The sequence below is a fragment of the Muscardinus avellanarius genome (genome assembly GCF_963383645.1).
Source record: "Muscardinus avellanarius genome assembly, chromosome: 3".
Taxonomy (NCBI): Eukaryota; Metazoa; Chordata; class Mammalia; order Rodentia; family Gliridae; genus Muscardinus; species Muscardinus avellanarius.
In genome coordinates this window covers 96,704,993-96,718,803 of record NC_137788.1, presented here as the reverse complement: position 1 = coordinate 96,718,803, position 13,811 = coordinate 96,704,993, and the positions used below count along the sequence as shown (strand labels likewise).

Here is a 13,811-nt window from a genome sequence, read left to right as displayed (position 1 = left end):
TAAGCTGGCTCAAACCGGACTGAGCCAGAGGGACAACTGGTCGACCTCCTCCCATAGGAAGCCCTTTTACCTCGGGCTACACTCCCAGACCTATTTTTATACTTTTTAATGTGGAAATAGGGTCTCTTAAACCAGCACGGCTGGCTTCGAACCTGCGTGATCCTCCTGTCTCTGCCTCCCAAGCGCGGGGATTACAAGCGTGCACCACCAAGCCCGGCAAATTCCAGTTCTTTAATGACTGAGACAGAAGGATAGCAGGTTCAAGGCCAGCCTCAGAAATTTAGCAAGAATCTCAGCGATGTAACAAGACTGATTCAAAATTAAAAAAAATTATTAACCTGCATGCTTAATACACATTGTTTTATTTGATTCGCAGAACCTCGCAGAAGAATCTTTCCTAAATGAAAGCAGCCGATATGTGGAGAGCCAGCCTTGCATCCTGGGCATCTTGAGGTCAAGATTCATACATTTAACCACAATGCCACTCTGTCTCCCTAAAGACTTGGGACTCAGACCAATCCCTAAGTGCAGATCCAATAGAATGGTTGTACATGTAGTCTACTTGAAGTGCATCGCACCTGTGTGAACTCATGAATTAAAAAAGGTTTCAAATTTTATTTTTATAAGTGAAATGGTCCTCCCTTCTTGCTATTCAAATAGCAGAAGAACCAGAATTTGTTGAGTAAATCAATTTTGTTTAATTCTTCATTTTAATTCTTAGGATGTTTCATTTTTAAATGTCTCGACATTCATGTAGGCGTTCTGTCAGTTCTTTCTGACATGACCCCTTTGTTTGGTTGAGTTTTGTTTCTGACTGACATGGGGTTATGAGATGCGATGCCAGAGGAGTCCTGTGGGCATCCTTTCTGAGCACTGGAATCATAGCAACGTAGGAGTAATCCAATAAAAAGGTTGACAGTTTTGTCTAGGAATGGACATGAGAAAGCTACAAATCACCAAAACGGGAACCTAATTGCATTATTAATCTTATGCCCACATCCATGCAGACAGACACGCATGCACTTATACATATTTGCAGACAGTTTATGCTCCATTTTGCAAACTAGGCATTAGGTTACTTGGAAAATCACAAATTGGTTTCCATTGCACACACAGATAGAAGACTCACTGGGCACATTAAAAGAATGCTGTATCTGGCCAGAGGGAAACACAATGACTTGTCCTCCTTCAAATTGTTTTATTACAATTTGGCTACAACCTTGAAGCTGATCTTCTAGAAATCTCCTAAATTTAGAAAATTACTCCTGTGTTCTGCTTTCTTTCCTTGCTGACATTTCTCCGAAACTAAAATTCTGATTTATTTAAGTAAGAATATAGCATTAGAGTGTAGAAAGAGGAAGAGATAAATCTAAAGATGACCAATCTGAAAGAACAATAATAATTCAAATTATTTTTATTTCTTTGTGGTACCAGGCGGTAGAACCCAGGGGCTTTCTACTTATGGGCTACACCCCAGTCCTATTTTATAATTATTTGGAAACAGAGTCTCACTAAGTTGCTAAGAGCCTCACTAAAGGTGAGGCTGGCTTCAAACCTGTGCGATTCTCATGTCTCAGCCTCCCAAGCGCTGGGAATACAAGTGTGCACCACCACACCTAACTAATTCAGATTATTTTAAAGAATAGGATAAAATTGGTAGACCAGAAGAAAATAAGATAATTACATTATGTATATTTAAATATCAGTACAATATAGGAAGAACAATAATTTTCAAAAGTAGGAAATTATTGCCCTTTATAAAAAAATCCTGCCAATCTGAAATCTAAATATGTAACATATTAAACAAATATTTAATACTTTCTAAAGTATAAATCTTGTGTGGGTTATAGGGTAAAAATAAAACAGAAATCCAGGCATGGTGGCACAAGCCTGTAATCCCAGTACTGGGGAGTCTAAGACAAGAAGGTCACAGGTTTGCAGATAGCCTCAGAAACTTAGTGAGGCTCTCAACAACTTAATGAGATCCTATGTCAATATAAAAAATAAAATGGGGTTGGAGGTATAGCTCAATGATAGAATGCCCCTGGGTTCAATCCTTAGTACCACAAAAAATTAAAAAAATAAAATAAAACAGAACACTGTATCAAATTTCTACAAATTTACTTAACACCACAAGATGAGATTATGAAATACAGCACCTGGAGCAGGCACTTGGATCTTTCTGTGTGTGATGTATTCATATTCAATGTCAAGTGCTATGGCCATTAAAAGTAGAATGGACTTAAACCAAACACTGAGGCGGAAAGATTGCTAGACAGACAACACAGAAAACCTCTTGCATGAGGCTGGCTGCAAGCACAGAAGAGCATCCAGGGAATGAAATCTACCATCCACTAGAATCCTGATATTTCTGCATCATGTCCTTGTGTCTATTTAATCACTCTAAGTGCAAGTTACCAGGAACAACTTCTGGGATGGCTCCAGATACCAAAATGTTAACACTAATGTGATTTGACAAAGCAAAAGGAGTCGAAGGCATTCATTAAAAACTCCAAAATGTCACAAGGAACTCAACTCAATAACAAGAAAACAAATAACCAATTAAAAAAGGGGCAAAGGACCCAAAAAGAAATTTCTCAAAAGAAGACATATAAATGGCCAGTAGGTATATGGAGAAAAGAATGTTCAACATCACAGTCTTTGGAGACACACAAATTAAAAGGACAATAAGCTATTACCTCAAACATGTTGGAATGAGTATTATCAAAAAGACAAAAGATTAATGTTGGTGAGGATGTAAATTAGTGCAGCTATTACAGAAAATTGTATAGAGTTTCCTCAAACCATTGATAATAGAACTACTGGACTGGGACTATAGCTCGATGGTAGAGTACTTGTCTAGCATGCACAAGACCCTGGGTTCCATCCCTAGTGCTGCAAAAAAGGAGGAAGAGGGAGAGCCCTATGCGTCTACATTCACTGCAGCATTATTCACAGTAGCCAAGCTAGATACAACATAAATGTCCATTGTGGAAAAACGGATAAAGAAAATGTGGTATAGCTTCCTCCTCTTCTCTCCCTCTCCTCTCCTCTTCTTCTCTACCCTTCCCTTCCTTTCTCTTCTCTTCTTTACTCTCTTCTTCTTCTTCTTCTTCTTCTTCTTCTTCTTCTTCTTCTTCTTCAACTCCTCCTCCTCCTCCTCCTCCTCCTCCTCCTCCTCCTCCTCCTCCTCCTCCTCCTTCTTCTTCTTCTTCTTCTTCTTCTTTCTCTTTCTCTCTCTCTCTCTCTCTCTCTCTCTCTCTCTCTCTCTCTCTCTCTCTCTCTCTCTCTCTCTCTCTCTCTTCCTTGGTTGCCATGAGCAGACTAGCTTCTTTCTTCTGCCACATCTTTAAATCATCATTCATTCTCTAACTCACATCAAGCCCAGAGATACAGAGTTGGCCATCCATGGACCGAGGTCTCTAAAACCATGAGCCAAATTAAACTTTTCCTATTCGAAATATGGCATATATTTTATAAAGAAATTCATCATATATATGATATTTTTACAGTATAATTCAATTCAGCCTTAAAAAAGAAGGAAATTTTATCATTTGTGACAGTACAGATGAGCCTAGAGGACAATATTGTAAATAAAATAAGCCAGGCACAGGAAGACAGATGCTGCTTCATTTCACATGTGGAATCTAAAAAAGTTAAATTCATAGAAGCAGAAAATAGAATGGTGATTGTTAGGGGCTAGGGCAGGAGCAGGGCATCAAAAATGTTAAGATGGTGGTAAATGGTAATAACAGGATGAACAAGTTCTGGAATTATTTTTTGTGAGTGTGTACATGTTTTATGTTAATTTCATTTTTTTTTTGTGGTATTGGGGTCCCTGGAAGCCCTTCTACCTCCGGGCTACACTCCCAGAACCATTTTTACATTTTTTAAATTTGGAAACAGGGTCTCCTAGGCCAGTGTGTGCGGCTGGCTTTGAACCTACACGATCCTACTGTTTCTGCCTCCCAAGCGCGGGGATTACAAGCATGTGCCACCACACCCAGCTTAATTTCATTTTTGGATTTAAGGTGTTTGATTTTTTTTTTTAGTACTAAGGATTGAACCCAGAGACATTCTATTTGAAGATATACCCCCAGACCTTTTTGATTTTTGTTTTTGAAACAGGGTTTGACTAAGTTGATGAAGGTCTCCCGAAGTTGTCAAAGCTGTCCTGGAAACTTTGATTCTCCTGTCTCAGCTTCTCAAGTACTGGGATTCCAGGCATGTGCCACCATGCCTGGCTTCTGAGGACCTCTGATACAGCATGGTGACTATAATTGAAAATAATATTATACTGTATAATTGAAAATTGCTATGGGAGCTAGGTGCAGTGTTGCACACCTATAATTCCAGTACTTGGGAAGTTCAGGCAGAAGGATAGCAGGTTTGAGGCCAACCATGTTAATTTAGCAAGACCCTCAGCAACTTAGCAAGAGCTTGTTTCAAAATAAAAAAATAACTGCATTTGGGAGGCTGAGACAGGAGGATCATGGTTCGCAGCCAGCCTCAGCTACTTAGTGAGGACCTTTGCAACTCAGTGAGACCTTGTTTCAAAATAAAGAATAAAAAATAGGGCTGGGGTGTAGCTCAGCGGTAGAATGCCCCTGGGTTCCATCCCCAGTACCACACACACACACACACACACACACACACACACCAAAAGTGATAAAAATAATAAAATAGGGGCCGGTAGTATAGCTCAGAGGTAGAATTCCCCTGGGTTCAATCCCCAGTACAAGGATGAAAAAGATAAAGAGGAGGAAGAAATTGCCATGAAACTACAATGATCTTACTACCAAAAAAAAAATCATTCATGTGAGGTGATGATGTTAATTGCTTGATTTAATAATCTCACACTTATAAACTATATACATATAGTATTTGTCAATAATGCATAATAAAGCTGGAAAAGAAAAAAATCTTCAAAACCTTGAAAATCCTGATTAGTCTAGGTAATTCACAGTGGAGCCCCTCACCCAGTATCCGAAGTAATCTTTCAAGCCTCTCTACCTCTGAGGCCAGTGGCCCAGGTCTCTCAGAACAGGGACTGCCACAGGCCACTGAGCAAGACGGGTGATAAATACTCACAGAACCAGGGCTGTGGTCTCTCAGCCCATCTCCATCACATTTGTGGGGAATTGAGTTACAGGTCTTCAAGTGAATGAGATTTTGCTGCTGTCTGTCTGTAAGTGCCTTTCATTTTGATCAGTTTTTTATTTGAAAGTGGCTGGGAGTTGTGGCTGCTGGCTGAAGTTTCTCCTTATGGCCGCATGCTGTGATGTGCCTGTGGATGGTGGATAACTGCAGCCCCACACCCACTGAAGTCAGCAGTTTAGTTTTCAGACAAAGTGAAAAGGAGACAGACACTGCTGACCCATAGCCAGTGGGTCTTCCCGCTGCTGAAACAACAACGATCAGAAAGGCCTTTTCTTTGCTATTGTATTCAGTTTGGATATTTTATAGCAGATACCTGCCCCAATAATATTTTAGTGCTCATTGTGTTTCATATTCACAGATTAAAAGCTCAACTATATTCTTTAATAATGTTTTGTGAAGTATATGCAAAGGTAGTAATATGGTAATAGTTTAATTATAGATTAAAAATATTTCTAGCCAGACGTGGTAGATCCCAGCATTCGGGAGGTTGAGACAGGAGGATCCAGGTTCGTGGACAGCCTCAACTACTTAGTGAGGCCTTTTGCAACCCAGTGAGACCCTGTTTCAAAATAAAGAATAAAAAATCGGGTTGGGAATATAGCTCAGAGATAGAATGCCCCTGGGTTCCATCCCCAGTACTGCAAAAAACAAACAAAAACAAAATTCTCATCTATAAAGGGTCAGAAACTAGATTCAGTAAAGAAAGACTCTTCTCTGTTTAATAATAATTTAATTACTTCTTATGTTTGCTTTAACTACCTATTTCCACTTCTCTGAATTTAAACTTGCAGGCAGATCTTTTGCTATTTAGAGAAACTGATCCAAAAGAGTGATGAATTTAAAGATAGGTCCTATGTCTGATCTGTCTAACCTCCCGGATTTTTCTACCCAAAACATTCTCATACTCTGCAGATACACTGGAGAAAAGCCAAGCTTTGAGTTCTGTTTTTCAAAGGGTCTTCCAGAAATGAGCTAAGCAATGACCAATTTGCAATAGGATTAAAAACTAAATTGGCATCTCATTCAAGTAACACACTGTGGCAAATCAGAGCAGGTGTTGGATGCATCTTGCCAACAAGCTCAGTTCCTGCATCAGCCATGTAAACCTTGCTCTGCTGTGTGGCCACAAAATATGGCTCAGACTTGAGCCATAACTGTAGCCAGTGCATGCTGTGAATCGCTGAGAGGGCTCAGTTAGACATGGCCAGCTCCCCTGCCAACCCAGGTGAAAGGCTTAATCCTCAGGATGGCCCTCCCTGATGATGAGGGATAAGCCTGTCTTGTCTCCACACTGCCAGCACCCACCCTCCCTACAGGTGTCATTTTCTACCTCTCTTACTATAAGAGAGGTAGAAAATGTTTTATTAACGTTAAGAGAACTCATTAAAGAATCAGAGTGTCTAGTTCAGCTGGGAATTCCCAAGAGCACACCAAGTACTTCCTGAACATACGAATGAGTGGGTGTCAGACCTCTTTTAGTGGACAATGCATCGCTTAGTTTTTTGTTTGTTTGTTTGTTTGTTTGTTTGGTGGCACTGGGGTTCCTGGAAACGTTTCTACCTCCAGGCTACACTCCCAGACCTATTTTTTATATATTTTTTAAAATTTGGAAACAGTGTCTCCTTAGCCAGTGAGGCTGGCTTCGAACCTGCATGATCCTCCTGTCTCCGCCTCCCAAGCATAGGGATTACAAGCGTGCGCCATCAAGCCCGGCTACATCTCCTAGTTTTAAGCCACAAGTCACATTATTTCCCGTGGTTTTGCCCACACTTAACATGATGCCTCAATCTACTTTATTGGAAAAAAATGGTCTCTAAACATCTGGAAAAGAATTTAAGAAGGAGCCCATAAAGAGTGAAGTGTGGGGAAGAATCCAAAATGCAAGGAGAAATAGAAATGGTAGGATTCACCCAACTAAAAAGTGAAATAATTTCAAAAGTGCTGAAGAAAATGAAATATCTAATGCAATTGCACTGTTAAATGCTATTTTACAGCTGGGCCTGATGGCATATGCCTGTAATCTCAGTATTTAGGAGGCTGAGACAGGAGGATTGCAGGCTTGAGGACAGCCTTAATAACATAGGCCCTCAGGACCTAAGTGAGACCTGGTTTCAAAATAAAAAGTAAAATAGGACTGGATGTGGAGCTCAGAGGTAGAATGCCCCTGGGTTCCACTATCCCCAACACACACACACACACACACACACACACACACACACACACACACACACTGCTATTTTATTAAAAGCAAATAAAAATGTGGCAAGACAAAAATATGCTTAATAAAAGTCTCAAAATTTCTTTTTTTTTTAGTAATCCTAAATCATATTCCACTTATAAGAGGTGTGTGGTTTGTTCATCAGAGAGAGTTTTCTATAATTTCTGAACTATACATGATTTATATGAGACTAGCCCTTCCAGCTGTTCAAAATTAGCTTAGTCACCAGTTCAGTGAGATCGTCCATAAAAGACTCGCTCCATTATTGCTAATTTGTCATCTCTGAGCTTTTTAAATTAAATACCACTGCAGTTCATCCCAAGAAGGGGTCAAACCGCTTAGCAGAGCATGAACAAGAAAGGATATGTCACCACTACTCTAATTAAATTATTTTACTCCTTTTATGCTTTCTCATTCTTGGCCTCATTTGTCTAAATTCATCTATAGGGATAAATGGTCCCTGGCCACCTACTTGAGCTGGAGTCTCTTCTGTGGGGTATAGAATTCTGTTATTTTGCACATGACTATGAGATAGGAGCTGACCTACATGCTTTGACCCTTCTTATTTCACTTAAAATAGACCTGTAGGGTAAATATTGTGTCCCAATTTTACAGGGTAGGAGAAAGGTTCAGAAAGGTAGATAATGTATAACAGTATAGCTGTACAAGATTCCTGAACTGTACCTCAAACTGGCTCAGTCCGGCTCAATCCGGTTCGAGCTGGCTCAAACCGGCTCAATCCCTCTGGCAGGAGGTTGACCAGTTGTCTCCGTGGTGGGAGAAGGTCATGTAATAGAAAGCTGATCAACACAGTAATCTCAGATATAGATGCATGTAAAGAACAAAGATTTTGGAGTCAGATGTTCCTGGTTTTATTTGGTGGTAGTACTGGCGTTTCTGGAAGCCCTTCTACCTCCGGGTTACACTCTCAGACCTATTTTTTATATTTTTAAATTTGGAAACAGGGTCTCTTAAGCCAGTGTGGCTGGCTTCGAACCTGCGCAATCCTCCTGTCTCCGCCTCCCAAGTGTGGGGATTACAAGTGTGCACCACCATGCCCGGCTAAGAAACACTTTTTTTTTTTTTTTTTGTTTTGGTGGTACTGGGGTTCCTGGAAGCCCTTCTACCTCCGGGCTACACTCCCAGACCTATTTTTTTACATTTTTATTTGGAAACAGGGTCTCCTAAGCCAGCACGCGCGGCTGGCTTCGAACCTGCGCGATCCTCCTGTCTCCGCCTCCCAAGCTCGGGGATGACAGGCGTGCGCCACCACGCCCGGTGTTAAGAAACACTTTTAATGGAGCTGGCATACAGGGCCTCTGTAGTACTCCTGTACTTTCTTCACAAGGGTAAAGCCAATTTGCCTGACAGTATTTTTCCAAGGATGTTGGTGTTGGCAGGTAATATGTTAAAATGGTAAGTAGAGCTTTCTTTTGTCTCAGAATTACTATCACCAACACAGAATTGTTTACATCCCTGTTCATTTTGTCCATCCATCCATCCACACATCCATCTTCTACTGGGTGCTAGGCACTGGAGATATGATATGAATTAGGTACAGTTTCTGTTCCCAGTTACCTCAAGGAGCGGCAAGGTGGGATTCAGGAAAAGTGATGTTAGTTGTAGTGTAAGACACTTAAAGAGATAATTATTTGAGCTGGGATGTTGTAGCACATGCCTGTAATTCCAATACTTGGAAGGCTGCAACAGGAGGATCACAGATTTGAGGCCAGCCTCAGCAATTCAGTGAGACACTCAGTAGATATCAAGATCTTATTTCAAAATTAAAAAAAAGTTTTAAAAGATTTGGGGGTAAAGCTTAGATGTTGGATCCCCCTGGGTTCAATCCCAGGACAAATAGAAAAAATAAATGATAAAAAGGGCTAGGTTCAATACCTAATACCAATCAAACAAACAAATGATAATTATTCTACAAAGAACTTAGTATAATCATTTATATCTACAGAATTTCTATGAAACAGGGGCACCAAGGACTTCCCACAGAAGTTTCTTTGCTCTGGATTTTAAAATTCACCACCTCTGCATGAAGAACACTCTTAGGCAATTTGTTTTTGCTAACATGCAAGTGAAATGTAGATGTTCCACAAATTAGATTAAGGCCCTTAATTGCTAATAGGAATACATAGAGCTGCTTAGCTTTTCCCTGTAAGTCTGATCTCCTTAGTCATCTTTAATACACAATGTACATGTCTATCGCTGCTAATGTTCCACAATGGACTGAAGCTAACCATGGCTTGAGGGCTGCGGAATGTTGAATGTGAAGCAGGTTTTGCAAAAGGCCCAGATGAGGCTAATTTAAGGTAGTGTGGCCAGCCTTCATCTTCAGTTTCTTTCCACCCCTCCTCATAATGGTGCGGAGAAGGGGGATTACATTTTCGTTTGTAGGCATCAGGTAGTTGATTAATCTTTTATCAGTCCATCCCTTATAACACAGAGACTTACAGCAATGCCGTTATCCTCCATTGTAAGCAGCTTCTTTCAAGTTATTTGTGTCATAAATGATCTTGAGAAAATTTATTTTGTTAGGCAATACTACCATTTTAAACAAAGGCCGTTGCCATCATTGTTGTGGTTACTGATGTTATTATCCAGACTTGAATACATTAGAAGAGAAAAGGAATCTTGTGATCCTAATAACTCCCTATTCAATTGTACCTAAGCCCCAGATCTTTAAATGCACTCTAATTTGGGCATCTTTATTAAAGGTGCCCTCGTACTAAGCTCTGTAACAAAGCAAGGTGCCTCCCACCTTTGCTCTCTGGCTTCTTTACCTGTACACTGTATAAAGAGGGCATCCTTCAGTTGCAGGCAGCATGTGTCAGGTACCCAGCGGAGTGCCTGCCGAGGGCAGTCAGTCAGTAAACAGTAGAGCGTGGATGTGCTTCAGGTGCTCCAGAGGGCTGAAAGGGCATCTAGGACTACAGCAGGGGTGCTGAAGTCTCATGTTAGGTGTGCAAGAATGGCCTGCTTCCACACTGCAAGACACCAGGACCAGGGCTAGCAAGGAGCTGCCGCTGACAGAGTTTAATCAGGTGAGACTGCTTTGCCCCTTTTTCTTTCTTGCCCCTGTTTGGCCACTTTGACAACTTATGCACAGCTCACCTGTTGCCATTATCTCTTTGTTAACCTAGAGAACCCTACGCCTCCTCTAGCCTCCTTCCCTCTCAGGTTTTCCATAGCATTCCCATACATTGCTTTTGTCTGCCTATCCACTCTTGGCTTTACAGTATTTAAAAAGTATTATGTTTTGAAGTCATATTTATATAAATTACGATACATATTGTACCTACATTTTTGAAAGTTATCTAGACTTTATGTGGTTACTGCTGCCCTTTGGTGAATGAAAAGTAGCCACTACTGAACAATAGTGGCTACTTTTCTTACCAAGTGTCAGATGATTCACAAATTTTGATGGAAATATACATCACCTGGGGATCTTGTTAAAATTCAGGTTCTGATTCTTTCAGTCTCAGGTATGGCTCAAGAGTTGAGTAAGCTCTAAGCTGATGCTGGTTTTGAATACGAAGGCATGGTATCATTTGATTCTGACAATGTTACCAGGTAAATATTATTTTTCTTATTCTACAGATGTGGAAACTCAAGGTTAGAGAAATTAATTTCCCCAAAGCCATATTGATAGAATAGCAGAGCTTGGCTATGACTCCTGTTATAGTATATATAATCTCAAGTTTGGATATATTCTCCAACATCCAAAGATGATCTGATGCTACCTGAAACAAAATTCAGAGTTTTGATTTGCTATTTTTTTCCTTTTTAAGGAAACACTTTTCCAGTTTCATTTTTATGCAGAACCTTGTATCCAGTGGTGATTCAAATGTGTTAGGTTTTGTTTCTGCAGATATATACAGTTTAACCTAATTTATGGTGATGCCCTCCACTCCTTAGGTGAGCTTTTCATGGGTTCATTTATTTGCAGCCAACAGTGAACCAAAAATATCAAATGGAGAATTCTAGACATAGACAAGTAAGTTTTGAATAACTTTATTATATTATTGCAATGCTCTTTTAAAATTTTTTTTTTTTTAATTTGCAGGTCCGGGGATGGAACCCAGGGACATTCAACCTCCAAGCTACACCCCCTGTCCTATTTTTTTATTCTTTATTTTGAAACAGGGTCTCACTAAATTGCAGAGGGCCTCACTAAGTAGCTGAGGCTGTCCACAAACCGGGATCCTCTGGTTTCAGCCTCTCGAATGCTGAGATTACAAGTGTGCGCCACCACGCACATCTGCAATGCTCTGTTTTATTATCATCATTATTGGCTACAGCTCCAGCCCTTTTTTATTTTGTTTTGAAACAGGGTCTCACTAGGTTATTGAGAGTCTTGCTATGTTGCTGTGGCTATCTTGAACCTGAGCGCCTCCTGTATACTGGGATTACAAGCTTTATTTATTGTTATTAAGATGTGATTGTGTTTAACTTATAAATTAAGTTTTATCATAGGCAAGTATTATACAAAAAAGTGTGTGTGTGTGTGTGTGTGTGTGTGTGTGTGTGTGTGTTCATTGCTGGGGATGGGGTCCAGGGTCTCAAACATGCTAGATTTGTGCCTTCCCATTGATTTACACCCTCCCCACCAACAAAATTTTTATAGGGTTTGGTGCTGTCTGCAGTTTGGTACTGTCTCCAGGCATCTTCTGGGGATATCCAAACACATCCTCCTCGGATATGGGAGACTACTGTACTCTGATAAAATTATGGTCTAGGAAATATTGTGCTACTGATGGAATTCACACTGAATGCAGAAGGAAACTGCTGGGGAAGGATGCATGAAAGGAAAGGAAATCCTCAGGCTGATTTATTGTTTAACGCTTTGTACACAGTGTGCTGTGCTTACCATAGGCAAGTGAAAGACAGTCTCTGTCCTTGAATAGGTCACATGTATTTCAAAAATAATGTTTACATCTGCTTATGAAATTAATATGGTTCATAATAGAAAATTCAAGCCATGGCTATCTAATAAAATTAAAAAGTGACCCATATCCCGCCAAACCGAATTTAATATCTTATTTTCAAGTCTCTAAAAAAAATACATCTTAAAAAGGGTGGCCAAAGACCTCATTTGCACAGAGCAGCAAGTGTCCAATGTGGCAGTATCTGGCCACAAAGAGACACTGTTTGTAGTTTTGAGGGGCAGTGGGTGTAAAAGGGGCAGGGTTAGTAATCCCTAAAAAATTTAAGCAATGGGAATGAGCTGCTGGGGCAGGCGCAAGAGTTCTGGGGAGTACGTTCCAACTTTCAGAAAGATACCCAAAACTTTTAGCTAGAGCAGAGCCGCCCCGGGCCCCGGCGCTCAGCCAGCTCTCAAGCCCGGCCGCCCGCCGCCGACGCATGCGCAGCCCGGTCGCCGTGTCACCGGCCTATTTTTCTCGGGCAGGTTTTTTTGTGGGGTCAGCAGAAGGGCTGGAACTGCACCATCCCACAGTCCCGAGCCCGAGAGCGAGAGGGAAGCCGGCTCGCGGTGAAAAACACCTCGCGTGGAAATGGGATCGGCGGTGGATGTGTACAGATGTGCGCGCGCGCGAGCACACACACACACACACACACACACACGCTTTTGAGGTGTCAAAACATCCTTAGAAGGAACTAACTCGGAGGAAGAGGCTGGAGGAATTCTCCGTAGAAAAGAAAACGGAGTAGCGCCGGGAGGGGCCAGAGGGCACCCTCCCCAAACTTTCCGCGCGGCCCGGGGATGCTCGGCGCCGCCCGCTCCTCCTTCCCCTGCGGAGCCCGGGCGCCCCCACCCCTCGCCGCTCCGCCGAGACCCTCCTGATCTAACCCTGCCGTGCGGGCCGGGGGCGCCCGGGGGTCCCCGCAGTGCGCCCGGGTCCGGCGGGGAGGGGGCGCGGGCTCCGGGCTCCGCCCCGCCCCGCCCTCGGCCCCGACCCCCGCCCGCGGCCGCGCCCCCCGCCGCCCCGGGCTGCCGGCGGCCGGGCATGCTCAGTGGCGGCGCCGGGCTCGCGCATCGGGAGCCGGAGCGCGGCCGCCGACCGGCCCGGGCGCCCCGAGAGCTCGCGGCGGACCCGCGGGACCCCGGCCCGCGCAGGGGGGCGCCGGCGGGCCCCGAGGAGACCCCGGCCGCGCCCCCGCCGTCGGGCATGGAGCCCTGGAGGCAGTGCGCGCAGTGGCTCATCCACTGCAAGGTGCTGCCCGCCAACCACCGGGTGACCTGGGACTCGGCGCAGGTGTTCGACCTGGCGCAGACCCTCCGCGATGGGGTCCTGCTGTGCCAGCTGCTCAACAACCTCCGCGCGCACGCCATCAACCTGAAGGAGATCAACCTGAGGCCGCAGATGTCCCAGGTGAGGAGGCCGCCGCGCCCCGCCGCCTGCCGGCGTCTCCCATTAATCTTCCGGTTAATTTCTTTGTGTGGATGCAAATGTCCAGGTGC

At 42.9% G+C, this 13,811-nt stretch overlaps 1 protein-coding gene across 2 annotated transcripts in view; it reads left to right on the top strand.

Annotated features, from left to right (window-relative positions):
• Window positions 1-13,518: 13,518 nt before the first annotated feature.
• Window positions 13,519-13,811, top strand: part of VAV3 (vav guanine nucleotide exchange factor 3) — a gene marked incomplete at both ends in the record, with an annotated part of 378,650 nt that continues 378,357 nt past the window's right edge. For both annotated transcript variants that reach the window (XM_080690386.1, XM_080690385.1), the window contains one exon: window positions 13,519-13,722. In XM_080690386.1, coding sequence (XP_080546512.1) covers window positions 13,519-13,722 — 204 coding nt within the window. The remainder of the gene's footprint in view (window positions 13,723-13,811) is intronic.